This window comes from Vipera berus, assembly GCF_964194415.1.
Source record: "Vipera berus genome assembly, chromosome: 3".
In the NCBI taxonomy this organism is placed as follows: Eukaryota; Metazoa; Chordata; class Lepidosauria; order Squamata; family Viperidae; genus Vipera; species Vipera berus.
Genome location: NC_138204.1, coordinates 129,109,790 through 129,137,589, shown reverse-complemented (window position 1 = coordinate 129,137,589; position 27,800 = coordinate 129,109,790). Strand labels below are relative to the sequence as shown.

The 27,800-nt window shown below is 40.5% G+C and overlaps 1 protein-coding gene across 1 annotated transcript in view; it reads right to left on the bottom strand.

Moving 5' to 3' along the window:
* The window catches only part of NFX1 (nuclear transcription factor, X-box binding 1), a 44,940-nt gene extending 23,765 nt beyond the window's left edge, over nt 1–21,175 (bottom strand). The window contains exons 1-10 of the mRNA XM_081325117.1: nt 21,090–21,175; nt 18,535–19,533; nt 16,904–17,065; nt 16,222–16,299; nt 10,747–10,852; nt 10,120–10,191; nt 6,927–7,066; nt 2,320–2,401; nt 2,005–2,222; nt 695–792 (exon numbers count right to left, since the gene is read on the bottom strand). Coding sequence (XP_081181243.1) covers nt 695–792; nt 2,005–2,222; nt 2,320–2,401; nt 6,927–7,066; nt 10,120–10,191; nt 10,747–10,852; nt 16,222–16,299; nt 16,904–17,065; nt 18,535–19,533; nt 21,090–21,117 — 1,983 coding nt within the window. The 5' untranslated portion in view covers nt 21,118–21,175. The remainder of the gene's footprint in view (nt 1–694; nt 793–2,004; nt 2,223–2,319; nt 2,402–6,926; nt 7,067–10,119; nt 10,192–10,746; nt 10,853–16,221; nt 16,300–16,903; nt 17,066–18,534; nt 19,534–21,089) is intronic.
* Nucleotides 21,176–27,800: the final 6,625 nt, after the last annotated feature.

The following is a 27,800-nucleotide window of genomic DNA, read 5'->3' as shown; positions in this document are numbered from 1 at the left end:
TGAAATGATATTAAGAGAAATTATGCAAATTGCCACAACACAATTTTAAATTTAGAAAATTTGGAAAAATGGATGCCCTCTTTCCTCAAACGATCCATTAAAGATACATACACATAGCCTTTTGGATTAAATTGTTAAACAGTGTTGCAATGAATAATTAGAAAAGCAATTAATGTTTCATAAATATATTGGTAAAAGGTAAAGGTAAAGGTTCCCCCGCACATATGTGCTAGTCGTTTCCGACTCTAGGGGCCGGTGCTCATCTCCGTTTCAAAGCCGAAGAGCCAGCGCTTGTCCGAGGACGTCTCCGTGGTCATGTGGCCAGCATGACTAGACGCCAAAGGCGCACAGAACGCTGTTACCTTCCCACCGTAGTGGTCCCTATTTTTCTACTTGCATTTTACGTGCTTTCAAACTGCTAGGTTGGCAGAAGCTGGGACGAGTAACAGGCGCTCACTCTGCTACGTGGCACTCGGGATTCGACCCGCCAAACTGCCGACCTTCTGATCGACAAGCTCAGCATCCTAACCCACTGAGCCACCACGTCCCTTAAATATATTGGAGAAGACACAAAACACAAAAGATTTTACAAGACAAGATTTAAGAATAATCTTGTACATGAAACACAGACATAGCAGGTTTTATTATCTGCATATGTAAGGTTTTCACTTTCAACATTCTTCTTTTTTATTACCTTTAATTTTAAGGCACATCTGCAGTAGACCTTTGATGTGCGAGAACACTGCCCACATTCACCTTCATGGCAGAGATTTTCACAGGTATGCACAGCATCTATGCAAAATTTGAAAAGCATTCCTAATGTAAGTTTTAGTGTTCTAAGATATTCCAACTGTGATTTTTATTATTACTCAACAGTCACAACTAAGTCAATTTAGACTTTTTTTTTAAAAAAAACCCAAAAACAAATGCACTACTTTCAGAACCAATCTTAAAATGCAGTTTTTAAATTATGTATACAGATAGCTAACAAAAGATTTTGTGAGGCAGGGTAGGAAGATACCCCCCTACTACATGTAATCCTCAAACTAAGACAACTGAGACAGAATTTCTGTCACTAAGCAATGTGGTCATAGAATATGACACCACATGACTATATTGATTAGTAATGACAATTCTGGCATATACTTTCAGGTAAGTTTTTTTATTCATAGGCATTATATTTCTCAGGGATTTTTTGAAAAGCAAAAATCTGGTCTCTATAGCATGCATTACATGTGTTTCACACTGCAGCATCCCCCAAATTCATGCGCAACCTACATTAGGCATTGCAGGGCCTCCTCCATCTTTGAAACAATCCTGAATTCCTTGTCTGGGACTCCGCTTAACAATCTGCAAAATCACTTAATGACCACAACTGGGAGAGCTGGGATTGTGGTCATTGAGTTAAGCAGTAATACATCTCATTTAATGACTCTGTTGAGCAACTAGCTTCTGGTTTCAACTGGGGTGATATGTCAAGGACCACCTTTGTTTTCTTCATCCATAGTCCCTTTCACTTCTTCATTCCAGGAGTGTGAATTCATACTTCCCACACACTTCTGAAGCATTCTGTAACTTATTTCATTCTGTTCCACATCTTTTCTTATGCCCACTTCACATTGTGCTGGAAGATTAATCTATTTATACTTTCTGATAAATAATTTGTAACCTTCTGCAGTCATTCTTCATCCATTCTACTTTGTTTTTTCTCTCCCATATCTATTTTTCCAAATTCCTGACACTATTAAAAAAAAGTCTGTCCCACATTCAGAATATTCACTGTTTTTACTGATTCTTTCAATCTTCCATTATAAACAAATCAGCCACAAACATCAATTTCTTTTCCATCTTTCTCTCAAAATGCCTGTTTTTCTAAACTAAAATTTATCACCATGGAAATGAGCTATTTTTGTTCAAAATTATGCTCTTAGTATTTCATTTTGCAAATGTGATAATCAAAGCACAATACATTTTAAAATATGGAAGCAAGCAATGTTTAATTACCATAGCTACTACAAGGTAAAGGTTTCCCACATGTTCTTCCACATGATGGGATAGGATCTGTGCAGAGTTTACGTTCCGTACACCCCAACTCTAGTAATTTACTAAGAGGAGTCTGTCCACAAGGACAACAGTGCACTATTTCTGGAAGCCGTGGACAGGGCTGACAGGGCCGTGGATGGCATACTTGTTCACAGCTATGCATTCCACAGGATAATTTTCTGAAAATAGAATCATAATTTGGTTGTAATCTTACACTGATAATAAATATGGAAAAATAGATAAATAAAATATATGTTAAATAAGCTATTTCCTTACTTCCCACAAGTTCTCAGGCATGAAAACCAATCTTCACTTGCTCCACATAACACTTCTCGAGAGGTGCTCCCACAATAACATACTAAACAGAAAAACACATCGAAGGATTATAATAAAAATACTTAAGAAAAGGTCTTTTTTTCCTGAGAAGAAAGAATTACCGGTATTTCCTTGGAAATATAACACATATCAAGCACTAATATTTGGGTCAGATAAAAAAATTAATACAAAATTAATGCACTCACCTATATTTTCCCTATATATTCATTTAATAGGTGTATTAAATAGATTAAATTATTTTAATCTTTTACCCAATGATTTTTATGCCCATAATTGTTCCAGCAAGAATTTTTAATAATTTTTATTATTGGCCAGTAGACACTAAAGTCCCTCATGAAGGGTCTTTTTCACCCAGCTACTCTGAGAGCAAAAGTACTGACCGCTAGAGAGACTCCACCCTACCTGGGGCAGAATCTCTGTAGCAAGCAGCATTTTTGCTGTCAAGGAAGCTGGGTGAAAAACATCCCTTATGAAGGGACTTCTTCACCCAGCCTCTTTGACAACAAAAGCGTTGCCTGACAAATTGATTTCACTTCACGTGGGGCGGAGTTTCTTCAGCAGGAAAGAAGGGAATTGCAATGCTGAGCTGCAGAAAAGAAGCTTGGATCACAAATTTCCCCAGCCCAGGGTTGAAGTTCCCTTCTGTGCACCAAGGGGAATTCCCTGTCTCCCTTCAGCAGGCAGTTTTCTCTTTGTCTACTTTCTGTCCATCCTGGGAAAGCCATGTTATAGTCGTAATGTTGAGTAAAGTCATGTGGTGACTTGTTTAATGACCATGTCAACTTACGACCTAAATTTCAGGCTGAATTGTGATCATAAATCGATGAGTACCTTTAATCAAACTGGGTACTGCATCAAACTGTAAGCTGTACTATGTTATTTAAAACAAATCAAAGAAGACATTCATTGAATTATTGTATTACATAATTTAAATACTCAACTATATACTTGGGTTATAGGTAGTCCATGACTTATAACCAGTCACTTAGAGACAGTTTGAAGTTACAATAGATCTCCCAAAAGTATTTAGGAGTAGTACTTGTTCTGTTTACAAATAACTCAAGGTAGTGAACATACCTAACATAACTTCTCCTCTGATTTTCCCTATAACAACAACCCTGTCAGGTGGGTTAGGCTGAAAGAGAGTGACTGGCCCTTAAGTCAAACAGCTGGTTTTCATGGGACTTGAAATTACAATCTCCTGCTTTCTACCAAAATGTTTGAATTTTTAGTAATCAGTTGACTTTTTTTAGCCTTCAAGGTTTGCTTTTACATGGAAATAAACAGAAAAAGAAATTTCTAGCCTATTACATGTTATATTTTTTCAACATAGTAATATCATTATCATTCTACCATCATAGCAATTTTATTTTTCATTATGCATATATTAACAGAGCATACCTGCTTCTTCCCCGAGGTTCCGGGAGCGAGGATGTGCAGCCTCCTGAGCTCCGGCTGGTGTATCTGAATGCCAGGTCCGTGATTAACAAAGCTCCCCTCGTGCGGGATTTGATGGAGGGTGAGCATGCGGACCTGGCTTGCATCACGGAGACCTGGTTGGGTCCAGAGGGTGGGGTCCCTTTGGTTGATCTCTGCCCACCAGGTTTCCGGGTGCTGCACCGGCCTCGGGCTCACGGTAGGGGCGGGGAGTGGCGGTAGCTATTAGGGAGACCTTATGTCCGCGGGAGACCACCGTTCCTCAGATAGTCGGGTGTGAGTCTCTTTTTATGAGATTTGGTCCGGGGGCGCAGTTGGGCTTGCTGCTGGTGTACGTTTCGCCTAGTCGCACAGCAGCAGCCCTGCCTGAGCTACTCGATGTCCTCTCTGGGTTGGTGATTGAGTTCCCCAAACTTATAGTTTTGGGTGACTTCAATCTACCATCCCTGGGAGGGTCATCTGAGTTGGCTCGGGAGTTCATGGCTTCCATGACGGCCATGGACCTGACGCAGGTAATTGCCGAACCAACTCATGAGGGAGGCCACACCCTTGACCTAGTTTTTTTATCTGGACGGTGGTTTGATGATCTTGGTGGGGGCTCTCCATTTATTATGCCCGTCATGGACCGATCATCATCTCCTGCGGCTGGTCTTCCGTTTTGCCACCCCTCGCCGTGGGGACATGGAACCAACTAGATGGTACCGCCCCAGGCGCTTAATGGACCCTGATGGGTTCCAGGCAGCGCTGGGGTCCCCACCTGCCTCCGTTGCTCACAACTCGGCAGAGGCCTTAGTGGAAGCCTGGGAAAGGGCAGCCACTGAGGCACTTGACCGAGTTGTACCCTTGCGGCCCCTGACCCGGTGCAGATCCCACCGAGCTCCATGGTTCTCCGCGGAGCTCCGGGAGATGAAGCGTCGGAAACGGGGCCTAGAGAGCTGCTGGAGGTCCAGCCAATCCGAATCTGACCGGTTGCGACTAAGAACCTATATTAGGTCTTATCTCGCAGCGATGAGGGCGGCGAGGCGTAATTACTTCTCTGCCCTCATCGCGTCCGCAGATAATCGCCCGGCCGCCCTGTTTAGGGTGACTCGCTCCCTCCTTAACCAGGAGGTGAGGGAGGATCCCTTACAGGGTCGTGCCGAGGAGTTTGGTCAACATCTGTCGGATAAAATCGCTGATTCGGACCGGTCTGGACTCCAGCTGGGCAGAGTCCGACGATCAGGACACGGGCGGTCTTGTTAATGTTATCTGGGAGGAGTTTGATTCTGTGACCCCTGAGGAAGTGGACAGGATTATGGGGAGGTTGAGCTCCTCCACATGTTTATTGGACCCGTGCCCTTCCTGGCTGGCTTATGCAGCTAGGGAGAGGACACGAGGCTGGTTCCAGGCAGTTATATCTGCTTTTTGAGTGAGGGTAATTTCCCCGCTGTCTTGAAGGAGGCGGTGGTGAGACCTCTCCTCAAGAAGCCTGCCTTGGACCCAGCTGTGTTAAACAACTTTCGTCCGGTCTCCAACCTTCGCTTTCTTGCGAAGGTTGTTGAGAGTGTGGTGGCGCATCAACTTCCTCTGGTTCTGGATGAAGCGGATTATCTCGACCCGTCCCAATCGGGCTTCAGGCCCGGGTACAGCACGGAGACGGCATTGGTCGCGCTGGTGAATGATCTCTGGAGGGCCCGGGATAGAGGACATTCCTCTGTCCTAGTCCTATTAGACCTCTCGGCGGCTTTCGATACCATCGACCATGGTATCCTGCTGCGGCGTCTCAGGGGATTGGGAGTGGGAGGCACAGTTTTTCAGTGGTTCTCCTCCTATCTCCTGGGACGCTCGCAGTCGGTGTTGGCAGGGGGGCAGAGGTCGACCCCAAGGGCTCTCGCTTGTGGAGTTCCTCAGGGATCGGTCCTCTCGCCCCTCCTGTTTAACATCTACATGAAACCGCTGGGTGAGATCATTCGTGGTTTTGGAGTTGGGTATCATCAATATGCTGATGATACCCAACTTTTCATTTCTACCCCAAACCACCCCAGTGATGCCCTCGCTGTGATGTCCCGTTGCCTGGAGGCGGTTCGGGTCTGGATGGGGAGGAACAGACTTCAGCTCAATCCCGACAAGACTGAGTGGCTGTGCATTCCGGCATCCCGGGACATTCAAAATGTTCCATCTCTTTCTATGGGGGGTGAGCTCTTACCCCCCGTGGATAGGGCTCGCAACTTGGGAGTCCTCCTAGACTCACGGCTTAACCTAGAAGATCATATAGTAGCCGTGACTAGGGGGGCTTTCGCCCAGGTTCGCCTGGTGCGTCAGTTGCGGCCATATCTGGACCGGGATGCCCTGTGCACGGTCACTCATGCGCTCGTGACCTCTCGTCTGGACTACTGCAATACCCTCTACATGGGGCTTCCCTTGAAGACCACTCGGAGGCTCCAACTGGTACAGAATGCGGCCGCGAGAGTTGTCTTGGGAGTTTCCCGGTACTCCCATGTTACACCTTTGCTCCGCGAGCTGCATTGGCTACCAGTTGTCTTCCGGGTGAGGTTCAAGGTTTTGGTGATGGTTTTTAAGTCCTTACATGGCATGGGTCCGGAATACCTCGGGGACCACCTGCTACCGGCGTCGACTCCCCTCCGCCCTGTGCGCTCCCACAGAGAGGGCCTCCTCAGGGTGCCTCCGGTCAGAGAATGTCGGCTGGCGGCCCCCAGGGGGAGGGCCTTCTCTGTGGGCGCCCCGGCTTTATGGAACCAACTGCAGGTGGAGCTCCGGATGGCACCGGATCTCCGCTCCTTCCGGCGCGGGTTAAAGACCCATTTATTCGAACAAGCTGGCCTGGCCTGATGGGGGAATGTCTGGGTTTTTATGGGTTTTTATATTTGACTGTTTTAATTGGGCAATTTATTTAATCTTTTTTTAACTTTTGTATCGCTATTTATATGCCCTGTTTACCGCCCTGAGTCCTTCGGGAGAAGGGCGGTATAAAAATCCAATAAATGAAATGAAATGAAATACCTAGACCTAACCCTAGTAGAAAGTTGGTCCTATATAAACAGTAATTCTGTAAATCTCACACAAGTAGTACTTATAAATAAATTTTAAAAAATTATGAATTCCTTACTCACCTTGTTTTACAGTCAATTCACATGGCAGGCATTTTCCCGAATGGCATATCTGGGTACAATTATGTTTACCACAATTCAAAACATTCCCACATGTATTAGTACACTGAATTGCAGAAGAATACCCACAGCGAACTGAATGGCTATAGAAGAAGAAAACTAAATCAGTCAACAGCAATGACCGAGCAAATTCTATATTCACACTTGAACCCTTTACTCAAAACTTTTTTTTTCAAAAAGCTGTTGATTAGCAGGCATGAAACTCGTTAAAAATTTTAGTGTTTGGTTAGGGGTCTTGCTAAATTAAGGGGGTATAATTTCATAAAACTGCAAACTGTAGGGAATTTTATTTAAACAGAAAAATCCTTCCCACACAATAGGATCAACACGTTAAACATATCATTTTTGCACTATTGGAGAGCTCAAACCCATTCTTTACAATTATCCAGTTGTAGCTACACATAACATTTTATTCTGAAATTTAAGTTCAAATTAGCAGTTTCAAGAAAGGTAACTGTATTTATCTGCTGTTGCAAAAGCAGGTCTTGTAGCACCTTAAAATAAAAACTAAACCATTTCTGCAATGAATTTTGATCCATGAAAAACTTGACAAAACATGAATTTTATAAAATCTAAGCTTTAACATGGTATAAACTCTCTCTTTTTAATAATTTGGTTGGGCAAAACGTTTATCTCCTCCCTTTCAGATGCACATCTTTCATTAAGCTCAGATTAACTGTGTGTCCATATGCCAATATAACAAAAAATATAAAGGCGAAAATATCTAAAAATTATCTCCGCTATTTGTTACATTATTTGTGATCTTAAAAATAAAACAGTATTATAAGATCCTCACTAATAATGGCCTGGATAGTAAGATGTAATGGTTGAGTTTACAGAACCCAAGTAATAAATTATGGTTTATAAATCACAATGGCTGTGGTCACACATCATACCATGTTTCCCCAAAAATAAGACCCGGTGTTTAAAAAAAATTGCCCCCAAAAGAGGCACTGGGCGTTATTTTCGGGGGATGTCTTATTTTTTCCTCTGTCTCGTGGTCCACTTCTTGCATCCACTAGCCACCGTTTGCGTTGCCTCTGGTCTTTGTTTCGCCAGCAGAGGCCTTCAGGAGAGGCCTCTGCAGTCCAGAATGAAGCCCCAGGTTGACATGCACGTCACCCCCCTGGTCTCCGTTCTCAGCTGAAGGCCTCTGCCAGCGAAATAGAGGCTGGGAGCGATGCACATGAGCGGCGGCAAGTGGCTGCAGAAATGGGCTGGCGTCGGCCATGGGCTCTTGCTGGATGGGATTTTTGGTGCTGCCACCGCAAGGCAAGGCAGGTGTTGGGATGTGGGACTCCTGGCTGAGGCAGTTCTGAGGTAAGTCGGTGTGGGGCTTGAGGGGCAGCTCCACACATCCCCACCCCAGCTTGATGTTAAACCTGCAACGAATGTGACTGAAGCCATCTTGCTCAATTTTGGTTGCCACAGGATTGGGGGGGGGGAAGAGGAATGAGATGTTTTATTCTAGCCTAAACAATTTTCTGTCCTGTGGGAACCAAAGTAATTTATGTTCCCTCGATTGGGGGTGGGGGTGGGGTTGAGCCTAATGTTAGAAAACCCGCCCAACTATTCTATTGGGAAACGTAGTTGATGGTCTAGGTCACAGGTCTCCAACCCGCGGCTCTGGAACCACATGCGGCTCTTTCAGCTGTCTCCTGCGGCTCCCAGTCCTCTGCCATGTGCAGTCAAAAAAAAAAAGTGGGACTAAAAAAGTTCAACCAATCAATTCAAATATGCAGGGTAGGTGTATATCTCGCCTTGTGTCCACTCTTCAGTCAAACCCTGTTCTGCACATATGCGCATGTACACGCATGTGCACGCATTTTTTGCGGCTCCCAGTTTTTCCTTTTGTGAGGGAACCAGTTCCGAGTGGCTCTTTCACTGTTTCAGGATGCTGACCCCTGGCCTAGGTTATGGGGTGGGAATTTTAACTTTGTATTACTGTTGCTTTTGGAGGGAACTTTAGTCTTGGTTTCACCTTTGACCGTGCTGATACTTTGTAACCAATAAACATGTTCTTAGAGGAAAGTTCAAGCCTCGGAGTTCTGCTTTAATTGATCTCATCTATCAGCACCATAACACTTGATTTTTACACATGCACCTTGCCCCACCTCATGCAACCAGACCAACCAGTGGGATGGAGTGGGCAGACTCTTAACTAGGGCTTATTTTGGGGGTTGGGCTTATATTAGGTGCATGAGTAAAAATTAAGCTAGGGCTTATTTTGGGATAGATCTTATTTTCAGGGAAACACGGTAGTAAGCCAAATTCTAACAAAATAGCTTACTCATCACATCTGAATTCAGATTTCATCTAATCTAGAACTGTGCATCATAATAATGCTAAACTTTATACATTATACTGTTTACACATTAATATAATATAACATTAGAAACCTGAATATTGCCTTACAATATTAGCCATTCATTAGGAGGGTTTTTTGAATGAAAGGATGTCATTTTACTCCAAAGCGTAAAAAAAAGTATTTTAAGAATAATTTTAAAAATAGGATTGTCAAATTTTGGCATTCTCAATCTCAACAGCATGTGGGGAAAAAATTAATGATAAATTCATAAATTATCCTTCATGTCTTTAGCTCTATCAACATTATTTCTAAACTGAATTCTTCTGAAAATTTTTATTTTATGGAATTGACAGCAGGGGCACAATTAATCCTAGGAACTACTTGTGTTGTAGATCATAAAACATCACACTGCTAGGAAATCAAAGATAACCATATATTTCTTATATAGTTTTACTGTAAAACCTCAAGTATTATTCATTGTATCTACAGAAAACATAAAGAAACATTTAATTCCATGTCCTAAATATTAATCCCTTTTCCGTGAATTCCTCAAGATTTTTTTTCTTCTAGCAGCACTATTCCAATTTTGGTAACAGATTGACTGTCATAAAAAAGCACTGGTTGAAACCCAAATGAGGGAGGGCACTACACAAGCATATTCTAACTACGCATATTCATATGTTGTCTAGGAGACTAGACCCTTAGAAAGTACAAGCCAATTCCCCAAGAATAGATATGTTATACTTAACATTTGTAATTCCCCAATGACACTTTAAAAATAACTTATAAAAACCAAGGTTATAATTTTTCTAATGCAGACTGTATTACCTTGTACGTCCACATTCACATTTTTTGGTCATGAAAGCAGGGCAGGATGGACAAGGTCCTGGATGACAAAGTCTAAGAAACAAATAAACAAATAAAACTATGTACAGTATTTTTATTTCATTTTTACCCAGCCGTGCTAACATACATTCCTATATAATTAACATATTATTATGCTAATTTATTTCTGATTTAGAACCAAAATGTGTTAATTCTGTACAAGTATACATTCTGCATGTTATGAAGAATAAACAATTAATATTTGGTTAATAAAATAATTTTGTTCTTATAATAACCTATCTTAGCATGTCAGCTACTATCTACGTATTTATGTATACATTTTATACATAAAATGTGCACAATTTATATACATTTTCTGATTCTTTGCCTAGACTCATATGTTCAAGAAATTATGCAATTTCAGAAAGAGCTGCAATGTAAAGTTAAAGGATAGAGAGGGACAGATGAAAAATAGGTAGATAGCAGCTGACATGCTAAGCTATAAGAACAAATTTATTCTATTAACTCAAATCTTGTGCCCAACTAATGACTATGGTGTCCCATATTATCTAAAACCCCTAGTCAAGCTGTAAAGAAATATTTTTTTAAAAAAAATATCAGCAGACTTACATATTACATAAATGTGGACAATCTTGAGCTGATCTTTTCTTTCTACACAATTCTCCACAACTATGTGGTATTTCATTTCTATTCCATTCAGGATTTTTTACCCGGCCTAGGAAGAACCCAGAAATATTTATTTATAACATTTAAATGTTATGCTTTCCGCAAAATCCAAATATAATAATAATAATAATAATAATAATAATAATAATAATAATAATAATAATAAGAAGAAGAAGAAGAAGAAGAAGAAGAAGTAGTAGTAGTAGTAGTAGTAGTAGTAGTAGTTGGAAGGGACCTTGGAAACCCTATACCATTTCAGACAAATGGCTGTCCAGTCTCTTCTTAAAAACTTCCAGTGTTGGAGCATTCACTGCTTCTGGAGGCAGGTTGTTCCCCTCCGGGTGAGATTCAAGGTGCTGGTGATGACCTATAAAGCCCTAAATGGCATGGGTCCAGATTATCTCAGGGAGCACCTGCTGCCAGCATCAGCCTCCCATCGTCCTGTGCGCTCCCACAGGGAGGGCCTCCTTAGGGTTCCGCCGGTTAGGGAATGCCGGCGGGTGATTCCAAGGGGGAGGACATTCTCTGTGGGCGTGCCTGCCCTATGGAATGAACTGCCGGTGGAACTTCGGACTGCCCCGGACCTTCGCTTGTTTCGCCGGGACCTGAAAACTTGGTTATTTGATCTTTCTGGCCTGGACTGAGGGGGTTTTAATTTAACTTTAAATTTTAATTTGTTTTAATTGTGGGCTAGTCTTAATTTAATTCTATTTTAATTGTATTTATTTGTATTGTTTAATTCGCCCTGTAAACCGCCCTGAGTCCTTTGGGAATAGGGCGGGATATAAAATTCAATAAATAAATAAATAAATAAATTCTGTCAGGAAATTCCTCCTTGGTTCTAGGTTGCTTCTCTCCTTGATTAGTTTCCATCCGTTGTCTTGCCTCCAGGCGCTTTGGAGAATAGCTTGACTCCCTCTTCTCTGTGGCAGCCCCTGAGATATTGGAACACTGCTATCATGTCACCCCTCGTCCTTCTCTTCATTAAACTAGATATACCCAATTCCAGCAACCATTCCTTTCTAGAGTCTCAACATCTTTTTTACATCGTGGTGACCAAAACTGGATGCAGTATTACAAGTGTGGCCTTACCAAGGCATTGTAAAGTGATACTAATATTCATGTGATCTTGATTCTATCCCTGTTAATGCAGCCTAGCACTGTGTTGGCTTTTTTGGCAGCTGCAGCACACTGCTGGCTCCTATCTAAGTGATTGTCCACTAGGACTCTGAGAACTCTCTCACAGTTGCTACAGTTGAGCAAGGTACCACCTATACACGTGGTGGCGAACCTATGGCACGTGTGCCACAAGTGGCACACACAGCCCTCTCTGTGGGCACACGTGCCATCACCCCAGTCCTAGGCCTTGAGCTGGGTTTTATAAAACCTTTTCAATTTAGGCCTCTGCCACTTTGTGCAAAAAAAAAAGTTCAATCAATCAATAAATTGCAACTTCTCACGGGGAAAAAAAGATCTTGCAAAGTTGGAATTGATTGAACTTTTTAGTCCCACCCAGTCTGCCATTACCACCGCAGCCACGCCCACCCAATGGGCCACACCCACCTGGCACCCAACAATACATAAGTGGGGTTTGGGTTGCAGTTTGGGCACTTGGTCTCTAAAAGGTTCGCCATCACTGACCTATACTATACCTGTGCATTTGGTTTTTCTTGCTTAAATGTAGAACCTTACTTTTTTCACCATTGAATTTTATTTTGTTAGATAGTGCCCAGTGTTCAAGTCTGTCCAGATCCTCTTGTATCTTAAGCCTATCTTCTGGAGTGTTGGCCATTCCTGCCAGCTCGCTGTCATCTGGAAAATTTGATGAGTTCCCCATCTATCTCCTCGTCCAAATCGTTGATGTTGAAGAGCACTGGGCCTGGGAACAGACCCCTGGGGCACCCCACTATACACTTCCCTCCATGTAGATGCAGTTCCATTGAGAACCACACGCTGAGTACAGCCAGTCAGCCAGCTACGAATCCATCTGGTGGTGATGCTGTCTAACCCACATTTTTCTATCTTATCAAGTACTAGGTTGTGATCTACTTTATCAAATGCCTTACTGAACTCCAACTAAATTATATCCACAGCATTCCTCTGGTCTACTAATTTTGTCACTTGGTCAAAGAATGCAATAAGATTTGTCTGGCATGATCTGTTTTTGACAAACCCATTTTGGCCTTTAGTAATGACTTTGTTTGCCTCTAGGTGTTCGCTGATTCGTTGTTTATCTTTTCCAGAATCTTACCAGGTATTGAGGTCAGGCTGATAGGTCTGTAGTTTCCTGGATCTATTTTTTTCCCTTTTTGGAAGATGGGAACTACACCAGCTCTTTTCCAGTCCTCTGGTAGTTCCCCAGTGCTCCAGGATCTTTGAAAAATATAGTTCAGTGGTTCTGAAATCACATCTGCCAGTTCCTTGAGGACCTTGGGGTGTAATCCATCTGGTCCTGGTGATTTGAACTCATCTAGGCTGGACAGGTGCTCACTTACCATTTTCTTGCCTATCTTAACTTGCGTTTCTATTCTGTTTTTTATGGCACCGTTTTTGGTAGGTTGGACTGTTTTTTCCCTTTGTGTAGACAGATGCAAAAAATGAGTTAAATAGTTCTGCTTTCTCCCTGTTGCTTGTCACCTTCTTGCCACTTTTTCCCACTAATGGACCAGTCATTTCCTTAACTTTTTTCTTGTTTTTTTTATATTTTGAAAGAAGCATTTTTTGTTATTTTTGACTTTGGTCGCAAGCCTTAGTTCATTTTGAGCCTTAGCTTCCCTCACTTCATCTTTGCTGTTTGCTGATATTCTGCCTTAGTTATGTGCCCCTCTTTGCACTTCTTATATTTGTCCTTTTATCTTGCAATTTATCAGAGTGTTCTTTATGCAGCCATGCTGGTTTCTTTTGAGAGCTGTTATTTTTCTTCTTTGTTGGTATTGTGTTAGACTGGGCCTTTATTATTTCACTTTTCAAAATTTCCCAAGCTTCTTGAGTTGTTTTCCCCTTTAGGATTCTCATCCATGGAATTCTTCCCCTAAGTTTATTGAAATTAGCTCTTTTAAAGTCCAAGACTCTAGTTTGACTGTGTTCTATTGCTTGTGCTTCCAGAATGTTGAACTCCAATATTGCATGATCACTTCCCCCCAAAGGTTCCTGTGGCTTCAACACCTTCTATCATTTCATCTCTGTTAGTGAGGATTAAATCCAATATGGCTAATTCCCTAGTTCCCTTCTCTACTTTTTGGGAGACAAAGTTGTCTGCTAGGTTTGTCAGGAATCTGTTTGATCTTCCACTTGGTGCAGAGTTTGTCTCCCAGTTGATGTATGTATGTATGTATGTATGTATGCATGTGTATACATATGCATACACACACACACACACACACACACACACACACACACAGAGAGAGAGAGAGAGAGAGAGAGAGAGAGAGAGAAGAGAGAGAGAGAGAGAGAGAGAGAGAGAGAGAGAGAGAGAGAGAGAGAGAGAGAGAGAGAGACTGGCTTCATGCAATACAGTAAGCTATAATGTGAACTGTTAAGGCATATTTAGTGTACTATATGAAAACACTTAAGTTTTAACACAATAGATTCTACTGAAATTGCATGATGATGGCAAACACGGTCAAGTTCCTAGAAATACCTTTTATTATTTCCTTTTTTATTTCTACCATTCAATGTTTACTTTATATAAATTCCCATTCAATAAATGAGAAACATAAAAAATTGTACTTGTAGCTAAATTTTTATTGTATGTCACCACTTCACATTTTGTGAAATGGGTGGCCATATAAATATGATAAATTAAATAAATTCAGCTTTCTGTCATTCTAACAAGTTTAACCTATAGCATGTATCCTTTTTTTCCCATCAGACCTTTAAAAATATACATATCAGTCTTTAAAGAACTAAAACAGTTACATTTATAACTATTAGTACTTTACTATGCATCTTAAATATATCTAATTTTATTCAACATATACTTTAAAACATGGAACTGAATCTTTCCACGGTGATAAGCTATATAGCAAAGAAAAACATGACAGCCTCTCTGTTATGTAAGACAGGTGTATTTTATAAAGACTGTTACCAATACCGGCAAATGAAAACTACAGGTAGTCCTTGACTTATGACCATAATTGAACTCAAAATTTCTTTTGCTAAGTGAGTTTTGTCCCATTTTATTACCTTTCTTACCACATTTAAATGAATCACTGCAGTAGTTAAGTTAGTAACACGGTTGTTAAGTGAATCTGGCTTCCCCATTGACTTGGCTTGTCAGAAGGTTGCAAAAGGGGATCACATGACCCTGGGACAATACAACCGTCATAAATATGAATCAGTTGCCAAGTACCTGAATTTTGATCACATGACCATGGGGATGCTGCAACGGTTGTGTGAAAAATGGTCATAAGTCACATTTTCCAGTATCATTGTAACTTTAAATGGTTACTAAACAGTTTTAGTTGAGGACATTGCAACTTCAGTTGTTAAATGAACAGTTATAAATTGAGGATTACCTATATATATATATATATATATATATATATATATATATATGTCTGTATGCCCACAAGGAGAGGTATACACAATGCTTTCCAGATTTTTATATCACTTTTACTATTCCAAAGGCAATCTTTTTATTTTTGTTAGCAGAAACCAATTGGAGGAAAAACATTAGATTTATATGTAGATAACTTTATAGTAAAAGATACCAAAATAGTAGAGCAGCTTATAAAAACACGAAAGATTTCTTATAAATATAACCTATAATATCCAAGCTTTATCTCTAAAACCCTAAAAGTAAAATTCACTATAAAAAATGTACATTAGTCTTAAGAGGTGGCACACAGAATAAATGATTCACACAAAACAATCTGATAGTAAATATAGGTAATTTAAATATATGAAATTTAAAAATCAGTTATTTTGGTGCAAATCTTAAAGTCAGCCAAGAAAAGTAAAGGGAGGAAGGTCAGGGGTCATATTTTAAGATTGAGTAACCCCGTTGTGAGCCGACTTCTTAAATAACAATGCCTTTTGCAGAGCATGAACAATAGCTACATATGCTCAGAAAAACAAACCTGAGCCTGCACAATCACCATGCAAGCCCAGAAGACATGTCTCCTTTAAAGAGTGCTGATAGGTAAAGTTACCCTAGTTAAGCCAAATCTGAAGCAACTTTATTTGTTCCAGATGCAAATACTACTTCTCTATTAATAGCTTACTCCCTATGGAGTTTCAATAATCTCAAATTGCTCGAGAAGACCCTGAAGAAATTCCAAGGTAAGCTGTAAGAGAGAGAAGGGATGGGTATTTTCCTTCCATTATTTTCTTAGAAATCAAGCCTATATATCTAAACAGAGCAGGCACTTAAGACCCCTGACTAGGTATTAAAAAACAAATTAGAAAAACACTCACCACAAAAACAGGTATAAATACTAGGAACTTGTGATGAAACATTTTGACATGCAGGGCATCGCCAGCCACAGTTACCATCTAGAAAAAAAGCAAACACCACCCAATTTAATTTTCCCAATTTATTTCAAGGTATAGTTGATCACCTGTTATTTATTTTTATTAGTTTGTTTTAGTATTAATATTGTTTTAGATAACTTCAGGTAGTGAACATACCTAATATTTCCTCCTCCTCCTCCTATTTTCCCCACAACAAGAAGGTGTGAGGTGGGTTGTACTGAGAGACAATGACTGGACTAAAGTCACCCAGCTGGCTTTCATGCTTAAGGCAGAACTAGGATTCACAGCCTAGTTAGTGCCTTAACCACTAGACCAGACATGTCAAACTCGCAACGTCACATGACATCATGCAACCTATCAAAGCCTTTTCGCCATTGCTTCCAGATGATGCGTCCAACCCACGGGCCATCAATTTGACACCCCTGCACTAGATCAAACTGGCTCTGTTTTAAAGGAGTAGCAACACATTGAATAACAAAGACTTGTGTACTGAACCATTTTGTTATACTTGAAATTACCTGATGCATTCTTCTAATAATCTGGTTTAATACTGTATGAGAAAAACAGAATGCTTGATTCCAGTGTAATGATTTTTTCAATACATTTAACAGGAGGACATACTAACCTTCAGTCTGTGCTGCTGGAGATCTTGCCCACTTCTTAATGCAGCTTAAGTGGAAAACATGATAGCAATTCCGGCAACTCCAAACTGGGGCTACCACACGGATCACCTCACAACATACCATACATTCATATTTTTCTGAGGTAAGCTGCTCTATCAGAGACCCTAGGAGATTTTAGTTTAGAAATATTAATCATACTAAATACTAGTACACAAATATTTATTTAGTATATTTACTAAAATGCAGTAAATCAGAGGTATACACACATTAAAGTAGCATATTTGTAGCAAATTTAGTGGCAAGATTTACTCAGGCACAGTGTTGTAAGGGAGACTATTTGGTCTGAACTAGTATATAAAGCCAGTAACCCTTTCATTATGTCAAAGGCACCTTTTCGGATAGTACATCCGTCCCTGTTGTAGCTAAATAGTCCCCTTCAAACATCAATTTATTAAAAAGCATCATGTACTGTGCTATTCCCAGATACTCATTCTTTCAAGCCCTGGCACTAACACTACTATTATCTAAATATTCACTTTTTTCATTACTGAAGCAGTCAATCTGATTTTCTGCAAGCACCAGTCCACTTATGCAGCAAGAGTATAATAGTCATTAAACATCAGACAGTGAGAGAACATCAGGCTGCTGAGCAGTACAAGAAAGATTAAAAATATCATGCAGATGCTGACATTACAATATTAGTTCAGTGCCTTCCCAGTGATACTGCATTTCAAGAAGTTGTTATAAATAATAACAGTCTCAAATACATTGTTTTCAAAATGTTCAACTGTGAGAGAACACTTTGACAGCAATTTCATAAGCCATACCATGGTCTAAAAATCTGAATGCACATACTGTAGTTTGTAAATTATAGTTTCTGATTTAACAGCAGGCATGAATCCCACAAAATATAGCTTAGGCAAAGCATGATTAACGAAATCATATCTTGGTATGATGTGTGAACTATGTCATTGCCTCAGCTGCTATGGAAATTTACATGCTTGTGAGCTAAAGAAAATTTGGGACATGTTCCACATATTCCAAAGGCAAAGATTAACTCTCTTAGGATTCACCAATAACCTTACATGAACAAAGACTATCTTGCACCATTGCACCCAAAGATCTTTACAAGTTTGAGACTTCTTTAGACATTATGAAGAGCTGCTGATAAATCTCTAACAACTACACAGTTCTCAAGGACACATTTTTTAAAGCTATTAGTGCTCTATTTGGAAAGCAAATAAACTATCACACTCAGTTCAAAATCTGAACTGGATCAAAAAGTAACCAGCAACATTATTCAATAGGAAGAAGAGCTGTGAAAGTGATTTTTTTCCTCTTTTATATATACCGTATCACTAACTGGTATAACAAGCGTTTCTAAATGCTATGTAAAATTAGGGGCATGGGAAATGGGTGGAAAGAGAAAAATAAAACCACGCTTATTAAGAGATGGCAATTTCTATTGCCACATATTAGTACAAGAACCAAGTTTTTGCTTCTTTATCAATGGTTTCATACTGCAACACTACAATCACAAATTATATATCATAATCTTTTTACTAAAGCATCTTTCTACTATATGACTTGGCTACAGTAATAGGTCTGCTGTATTAAGCATTTCTAAATTTACCTGTATGAGTTTCTTTGCTCTTTGGTGCATCGTTTTGCTTTTTCCAGCGTCTGTTTTTATATCCTTCTTGAAGAAGTGGCTTCCTCCCATCACGTGTAGCTGTTTCACAGAACGACTGTGTGTCTGCCGCACTCACTAAGTTTGAACCTCTTTCATGCAGTACAGATTCTTTCCTCTTCTCACTGGTGCGTTCTCTGGGAGGATGTGGAAGAGATGCATTCTTAACATGTTTTGCATTTTTACTTCTGGATGTATCTTGCTTTTTGCCAGTTTCTTTATTCCATGAAGATTCTCTAAAATGCCTGTTTGCAAAAGGGTATTTTCTTCTTGCAATGCTATTGTCAGAAAAGCCATCAGATACTGTTTTTCCGAGAGATGTTTCAGATGAATCTGAGTGGGCCGGATCTACTGCTGGAATATTTTCAAAAGCCTTTTCTTTCCATTTAGTTGATATTCTTTTTTCCCTCTCAGATGAATGTTTCTCTTTTTCTTTCAATCCTCTTCCACGTGAATGCATCAAATATGTCTTCTTTGGCTTTGCTCCTCTGTTATTTGCAGTAGCAGTTTCTTTTTCACTGTCTGAAGAGAAATCGCTGTATTCTCTATGATTCATCCTACGCCCTACAACTAATCTAGTGCCTAAACATGTAGAATCCTCTGTGCTCCCTGCAGGTATTTGCTTCATTTGATTTTTCCCATGTGTTCGATCATTCCTTGATCTTTGCCACCGCTGACTATGTATGTTACTGTTTTTAGTTTTACCAGTACTGTGAAATCGTGAAGAATCTGGCTGACATCCATGCTGGCTTTCTGTGCTGTAGAAAGTATTATGATCTGTAACTGAATCTTCACATTTACCATGCCTAGGTTGAACAGAAGAAGGTAAGGAATTTCTGCTTGAATCACAATCAAATTCCAGCCTGGATTGATTGCTCCAACTTGGATTGAAAATTTGTCTTTCTCTTGGAACAAAATCAGTTGCATCTGGATTTAAGACACCTAAGAAAAAGGACAACATATATTATGAAACAAGGATATCATTATTCAAGGAAGACATTGGAATTAATTGGGGCAAATAACAGGCTCTATTCACCACTTTTAGAAAAAGGTTCTTGTGAGCCAATTGAGATTATACATTTAATATCAAAGACAGTTGTTTCATTAGACCACAATATTGCCACTTTCTCAAACAACAGTAAGATGCAGCAATTGCAACAGTGTTTTAAAAAGTATTATAATAATCATATTCATAAATAATGTATGTTATAAAGTGGTTACATTTTGTAAACAAATCATCTTTGAATCTCTTATTTAAGTTGTTTTTTAAGCTGTAGTACAGTGTTAAACTCTCCATAAACAACTTGCTGTTATTTTAGGGAAGCAATTATTCTTTTAATCACAATTAGCAGTTCCTACCTGGCAACTACTCTGAAAATACTAATGCATAAATAGGCTACATTTTAAAAGAAAGCATTTATAGTACTCAGGGTACTATTTTTAAAGAAAATAAATCTGAGATAATTATAAATTTCATTTCAAACTATCAGAGCGGTTGACTCCAGAAAATGAGGAAAATATATTTCCGGAGCTAAGCCACTGCTGTTCAGAACTAACATTTAACAGCTACTGCCTTCATCTTTCAAAAAATTGCGATCTGTGGTGCACCCAGACAAAACCAAAAAAGCATCTCAATAACGCAAGGCAATCGGAAATAAGCCTAATTCCTTAGGGTGACCTTCGAACGGATATTTTGAAGTTTTCAAAAGCATTCCGGTCTTGGGTCTTTTCTGTCCCGCTGGCAAACGATCTGGACTGGATAGTCAGGATGCCCCTTTTATATGAGCGTCACATCTGTTGATGCAAGATGCACTGCAGCAGCAGAGCACGGCTGGAATGAATATTCATTCCCACCCCACCCCACCCCATGCTTTGCACGACACATTCCCAGTGTCCCTCACCTGGAAATATATGCCATTTAATTGCCTTGGTGATATGTTAAGATATGTATGTATGTATGTATGTATACATGTATGTATACATGTATACACACACACACACACAGACAGAGACAGAGACAGAGGGAGGGAGAGGGAGGAGAGCACGAGCACCTTATCCAGACAGGTGTACATAAGAAGGACCTACAATAAATAGAGAAGCCGTTCTTGCTCCCACCGTCTCTTAAGTCCCTCTGCAGTCAGGGAAGGCAAGAACTTGCCCCCACGGAGGTCGCTGCACGCCAGACATTCCCGTTCTCCCCCAGGCCTCAGGGGACCCCAGCTTTGCCGAGAAGGGACAAAGAGCAGAACATGGACAGAGGCACCGTTGGTGCCCGAAGAACCGAAGTTTCCGGGTTTCCCCCCCCTCCTTCCGGGAACGGGACGGAAAACTCGGCCTCCCGCGGTCGAGTCGGGTCGAGTCGGGTCGGGTCGGGTCCGGCTCAGTCACCTCGGGCTTCTTCCACTCGTGGGATGGCTACCCCCCCCCGAGTCGGGCTCACCACGGGGTAACTCTCCCCCCCCTCCCCTTCTCCGCTTCCAAGTCCCCGGAGGTCTTACCTGAGTTCGGCAGGGCCGCCTCCGCCATGCCTCGCGCCCCACCACGCGCCCAACCGACCCGCCACCTCAACTAGCCGAGCTCCCGCCCTTCCGCGAAGCTGCTCCCAAGCGCTCCTACCCGTCCCTCCGCGACGCGCAGGCGCCCTGCTTAGCCCGCCCCTCTTCGCCTCACGCCACCCGCCGCTCGGCTCGGCTCGGCTCAGCTCAGCTCGGCGCTCCTTTGCTGGGGCTCCCACCTGGTAGAGCAGGAAAGGCAGAGGTTTTCAAACTTGGTCCTTTTATGACTCATAGACTTCAACTCCCAGAATTCCTCAGCCAGGTATGCTGGCTGAGGAATTCTGGGAGTTGAAGTCCATGAGTCATAAAAGGGCCGAGTTTGAAGACCCCTGAGGAAAGGTATAAGGCAGGAAGGAAAGGTATAGGGCTGCCTCTGTTTAGGCGGCCGGGGGTTGCCCAAATAGGCCGACGAGGGCTATTAGCCAGTCTACCCTTGCCTGCCAAAAACGAGGAAGCTCTCGGCCGCAGGGGGGAAATTGGGAGTGCCACGCTCACAGCGAGTGCTATTGGATCTAGCCGCTGTCTTCAGGAAATCGAAGCAGAGGGTCGGTGTGAGCTTTCCTTCTCCCCTCCACTCCCGATTCTCTTTTAAAATTACAGTGAACGACGTGCCTTAAAAACAAGCGGCTTTTCCCGCCTCCGCGATTTCATTTTGAGCAGAGAAGCAGGCTATTGGGATGGCACCCGGACCTGTATGGTAGTCTGAACGCTCCTTCTAAGGCTGCGAGATACAGCCCTGACTTTAACGTCAGCCAGCTTCGGTTGTCAGATGTTGGGAGGCGGAATTGCCTCTGCTTTCAGCATTTTATTTTTTATGTTATTTATTTTTTATTTTAATTCCATTTATATCCCGCCCTTCTCCGAAGGCTCAGGGCGGCTTACAAGCTTAGCAGTAGCCTTCCTTCTATGTATATGCCTGCTTATTAGGGCTTTCACACACACACACCCAGCGGCATTATTACAAAGTCAGCTTAATTGCCCCCAACAATCTGGATCCTCATTTTACCTACCTCGGAAGGATGGAAGGCTGAGTCAACCTTGAGCCTGGTGGGATGCGAACCTGCACTAATTGCAGGCAGCTGGTGTTACTTAAGGAGGCATTAGCCCACTGCTCCACCAAGGCTCAATTTTACTATATGTTGTCCTTAGGTACGGCGTCCCAAAGGTGGATTTCCTTTGTTTTCCTTGAAGATGGACGTTTTGCTTCTCATTCAAGAAGCTTCTCCAGTTCTGACTGCATGGCGGATGGATGACCGAGAATCTCCATAGTCATTAGGTGCAATCCTATTCTTTTTCAAGCAAAATCCATGCTACTAATCTAGTTACGTGTCTGGAGTTGGAGGATAGCCAATTCTAGATGGCAAAACAAAATATCTTGGGTCATCCTTTAAATTCTAAATCCGATAGCAATAGCACTTACTTAGATACTGCTTCACAGTGCTTTACAGCCCTCTCTAAGCAGTTCACAGAATCAGCATATTGCCCCCAACAATCGGGGGTCCTCATTTTACCAACCTCAGAAGGATGGAAGGCTGAGTCAACCTTGAGCTGGTGAGAATCGAACTACTGGCAGTCAGCAGAATTAGCCTGTAATATTGCATTTTAACCTCTTCACCGCTATGGCTCTTCAATGGTATATATCAGACATGTCAAACTCGAGACATTGGGTAGTGTATCAGGACGGTTTTGCCACTGCCAGCAAGGGTGGGCGCAGTTTCTGCATGATGCATCCGGCCCGCGGGCCGACAGTTTGACACCCCTGGTTTATATCCTAATAATACATAATCAAATTTGGCTACCTAATAACTATATAAGTTAGCATCTATCTTAAATCCTGTCAGAATTTTGTACAAAGTTTGTTTTCTGGAACAGCTCCTGTTCCCTTATCTATATGAGACCCATAAATTTCATCAGTAAAGCCTACCCTATTATGCAAAAATCTTGTTACTGTATATCCATGGAATAATTTGCGAGATGTAAGCCCTATTGGAACTAACGATAGCCACCTGATGAATGCAGTAGTGTTAAGTATATTAAAACATCAAGAATATTTGCTTCTCATTTTCTTAATTCAAGATTATGTGAAGACTTGCGTTATACATGTTTGAATCTGAAAATGAACTGAATCTGAATTATTTATACAAATTTAGAATATTTAAAAAGGAAAGACAGGTTTGGATTTTCCATATTTTTGATAATTTCCAGCTGAGAGCATTGTCAAGTGGGCACATCCTAGGAAGTTACATGCCATTTAAGTATTATATGTATCCAGTGGTTGAAATTAGAGGATAATGCTGTAAATCTGAAAAACAGTCCTTTGGATGATTCCATACTTAAATATATTTCTAGTTAAAATACAAGCTTTGTAACACATACTGTCCCCACCAAGCTATTACCCCAAATTCTAACTTCAATCCAATCTGATCAATTTACTTCTGTGAAGCCCAATAAGAATAAGCATGGTCATTAATAAATAGCAATAGTAATAATCTCTCCCAAATTAAATCAGAATTCTCTCTATAAATTATGTGATTTAATTTACAATTTAATTTATCCCATTCAACACAATTGCAAAAGCTCAGTGATTCACCCAACAGTAAAAAATCTACAGCAGAGTAGTTACAGAAATGATATAGTTAAAAAAAATTAGACACCTAAAGAAATGATGGCATTGTTGATATTCTCCAGCCTACAGACTCCGCAAAATAGTTGTTTTTAAAAGCTTATAGAAAGCCAACAACATCAAGATCAATCAAATTTCAAGGTGAGGCTATTTTAGAGCATACTTACAAAGAAGAGGTGTCTATTAGCCTTCTGTTCTTCACATAAATGGGGAATCGGACAGTTTTTCATGGAATTTCCCTATCAGGTTGGTATAATCCTATTAGTTCTATAAGTGCTTGGATGGTGAACTATATAGAGCTTTATAGGTTATAATAGATTTTGAAGTATCCTCAAAAGCTTAGAGGGAGCAATTGCAGGACCTGCAGCACCAATATAATATTGGTAGTCCTCAATTTATAACCATCTGTTTAGTGACCATTTGAAGTTACAAGGGCACTGAAAAAAGTGACTTATGACTGTTTCTCGCACTTATGATCGTTGCAGCATCCCCATGGTCACGTGATCAAAGGCAACTGGCATGTATTTATGACGGTTGCAGTGTCCCGGGTCATGTGATTACCTTTTTTGACCTTCTGACAAGCAAAGTCAATGGGGAAACCAGATTCACTTAACAACCATGTTATTTAACAACAGCATTTATTCATTTAGCAACTGCGGCAAGAAAAGTCGTAAAATGTGGCAAAACTCAATTAACTCCCTTGCTTAGCCATAGAAATTTTGGGATCAACTGTGGTCATAAGTCAAGGACTATCTGTATACCTGTACCAGGGTATATCAATCAATAGCATGGATGTTGAATCCTAGACCAATTTCAGGCAGTTTTCAGAGGCAACCCTGTATAGTAAGCATTGTATTAGTCCACACAACTGAGGATTATGAAAGGAGTTGTGAAGATTACACTTTACAGTTGCGAGGTCATCTTGCTACAGGTAGGATTCAACTGGCAAAATCCCACTTGCTCTTGTGTCCACCTGCCCATTCAGCAATAACTTTCAAATTATTTAGAGACCATTAAAGGGCAGTTCAATGACAAACAATAATTTCATCATTCTTGGTTTTAACCTGTTTCATCCATCTCAACCCTATCAACTTTCAGACATTAGATTAAGTCATTGACAACATTCTACCCAGCCTGCGGTAAAATATACAATTGGGTATCATCACTCTCCTGATCTGTCCTGCCCTGATGTATTAGCTCTTGGTCCCAGATGTTTTATGTAAATATTAAAAAGGAGAGACTCAATTAAAGTACAGCCTGATTGCTAAAAGAAATGGCCTTAATTTACCCAGTGTTCTACATTGAATCAAATCAACCAATTTGTTTATAGTGAAAAATCTCTGGCCTCCAAAATAGTGAGGTCTGTGTTTTAATGACAATATATCAGGAGAAGAACTGAGGATGCATTCAGCCAAAACAATTTCCACATTCTGTTTCCAGAATTAGAAGCAGATTGCAGCAAAGATGGCATTAACAGTTTTCCTCACATATTTTCTTCTTTAATGATTGTTATCAGGCTGTCAATATATTTTCAACACACCCAGAGAGACAAAAAGAAGTAGGAATATGCAGAAATTCAAATCAAGATATGATAGTTTAGGAGAGTTAAGCAAATCTGTTAATAATAATAATATGAAAATGGGGTTTCACCAGCTCGATGAAGCCATTATGGGCAGATCTGCATTCCTACAGAAAGAGCAGGTTTATGCTTTATTAATATTGCTGTAGATGTCACTGTTTCTGAAAGCCTGAATCAGAAATGTGGTTGGAACAATCTTTCTTGAAAACAAAATGATGATTATTGCAAAATTATTTCTACTCTAATGTTTTTGACCATCTTATCTTTTCCCCATTTTAGGAAGGACACAATAGTGGAAATTATTTTTTATTATGAAATCTTCTTAACCTCTGTTCATCATATACGATACTCTTCCCATTTTAAAAAAATATATATGGAGGAACCCGAAACAGCTTTTCTTTGTGTTATACAGGGAGTCCTCAACTTAACGACCACAATTGGGACCAGAATTTCTAAGCAAGGTGGTTATTAAGTGAGTCACACATTGTTTTATTATTTTTGTTGCCATGGTTGATAAGTGAGTCATTGCAGTTATTAAGTGAATCACATGGTCAGCAAGTGAATCCAGTTTCCCCCATTGACTTTGCTTGTTGGAAGCCCGCTGGGAAAGTCACAAATGGCAATCACGTGATCCCATGATGCTGCAACCGTCCTAAATGCATGCCGGTTGCCAAGTGCCCAAATTTTGATCATGTGGATCGCGGGGCTGCTGCAACAGTCACAGTTGCAAGAACTGATCAAAAATAACTATCTTCAGTGCCATTGTAACTTCAAATGATTGCTAAACAAATGGTTGTAAATCAACAGCTACCTGTATTTAGCAATATTTATTAAAAATTAAAGCTGACACATTTGCTGTCACTACTGCTTCTCATAATTGTTTGATAGAACTTTAATACTGTGTTATTTTTCAACAGACTGGGAAATAATTTTCATTTCATGGACCCCTGAAAGAGGGTTGACGTACCCCCCCCCTCCAGTTCTTCAGATCACACTTTGAGAAGCACTGCGCTAGGACAGGAGTGTCAAACTCGCTACATCACCTGACGTGTTGCGAGGTATCGTGACTTTTTCCCTATTGCAGGAGCTGGGGTGGACGCGATTTCAGCATGACACATCCAGCCCGTGGGCTGGCAGTTTGACACACCTGCTCTAGGAGAAAGAGCTGCTGAAAAAAAAATCTGGTCATGATTTTGAATTATTTGCTGGGGAATTGAGAAGCATTTAATATGCCACCCCACTCCATCTTAGATATTCTCTCAGCAAACACAAATCAGCAATATTTCCAAATGAGAAAAAGATCAGCAAAGTCCATATTAAGCATCTAGGATTTTATATTCCTAAACAATTAAGTATGTTACGAGTTTTAGAGAATGCCTTAGATGCAATAATTCCTTAGATATTAATGGATGGATCAACATTCTGCTAAATTGATTGGGTAAAATAATGATATTAAAATGAATGTTGCTTCAAGATTAATCTATTGTATGTATTAAGATGTATTCCAGTGTTTGTGCCACATAAATATTTATTTGAGATAGATACATTATTGAGGAAAATAAGGAATTTATATGGGAAAGAAGATCATCTAGGGTATCAGTAGCTAAACAGAGATAATCTATTAAGGATGGTGGTTTTAACTTGCCAGGTTTCCAAAAATATCATTAGGCTTATATTTCAGCAACTACATGTGCGCTGAATGAATGTTTGTGAACTCTGTTGGAAAGCTTGCATGTATTTCCATTAAGGACCTGGCAATTGCTAGGATCAATAACATAATATACAAGGTATTCCCTTCTCAGATTAAGAGCAGCGAGACACGTTTGAGTCTTGTGGGTTTTGATGTTGAGGCTCATGAATATTTAATTTTATGGGAAAACTGCTCTAAAAGTAAAGGGCAAAATGTCCTACTGGAAGTTGCAGGCAGTTGATTGGAACCAGGTGAGGGAATGGAACTGTTAAATCAGTGTCTAGCTGCAGTGATGGATTAGGGCCAAAAATGATGTAAAACAACAGCGCTGTTATTAAATTGTTTATCTGTCAAGATAAGTAGTTATATCTACTGTAGATAGAGCTGCATTCTCCCTAAAACATTTGTTGCTAGGGGCTGCTTCTAAATCCAACTCTGACATTCAAGGCACCAGTGACTTCTATATGTGAAGCATCTTTTACCAGCTGAAGCAGGAGATCTTACTAGATAAATACCGGTAGATAAATTAGATAAATGCAGTGCATTGCATGCAAGGCTGCTCCTGAAGGCAATTCAGAAACTTGATATAATACAAAACTCTACAGCAAGAGCACTGGCTGGAATTGAAGCATATGAATGCATCACATCAGTTCTTTATGAACTTGATTGGTTGTCAGTTCATTTTTTTAGCCCTATTTGAGAAACTCTTCTTCCAGGCTGAGAAGTAACAAATTTCTTGTTATTCACCTACTACAGTGCCTG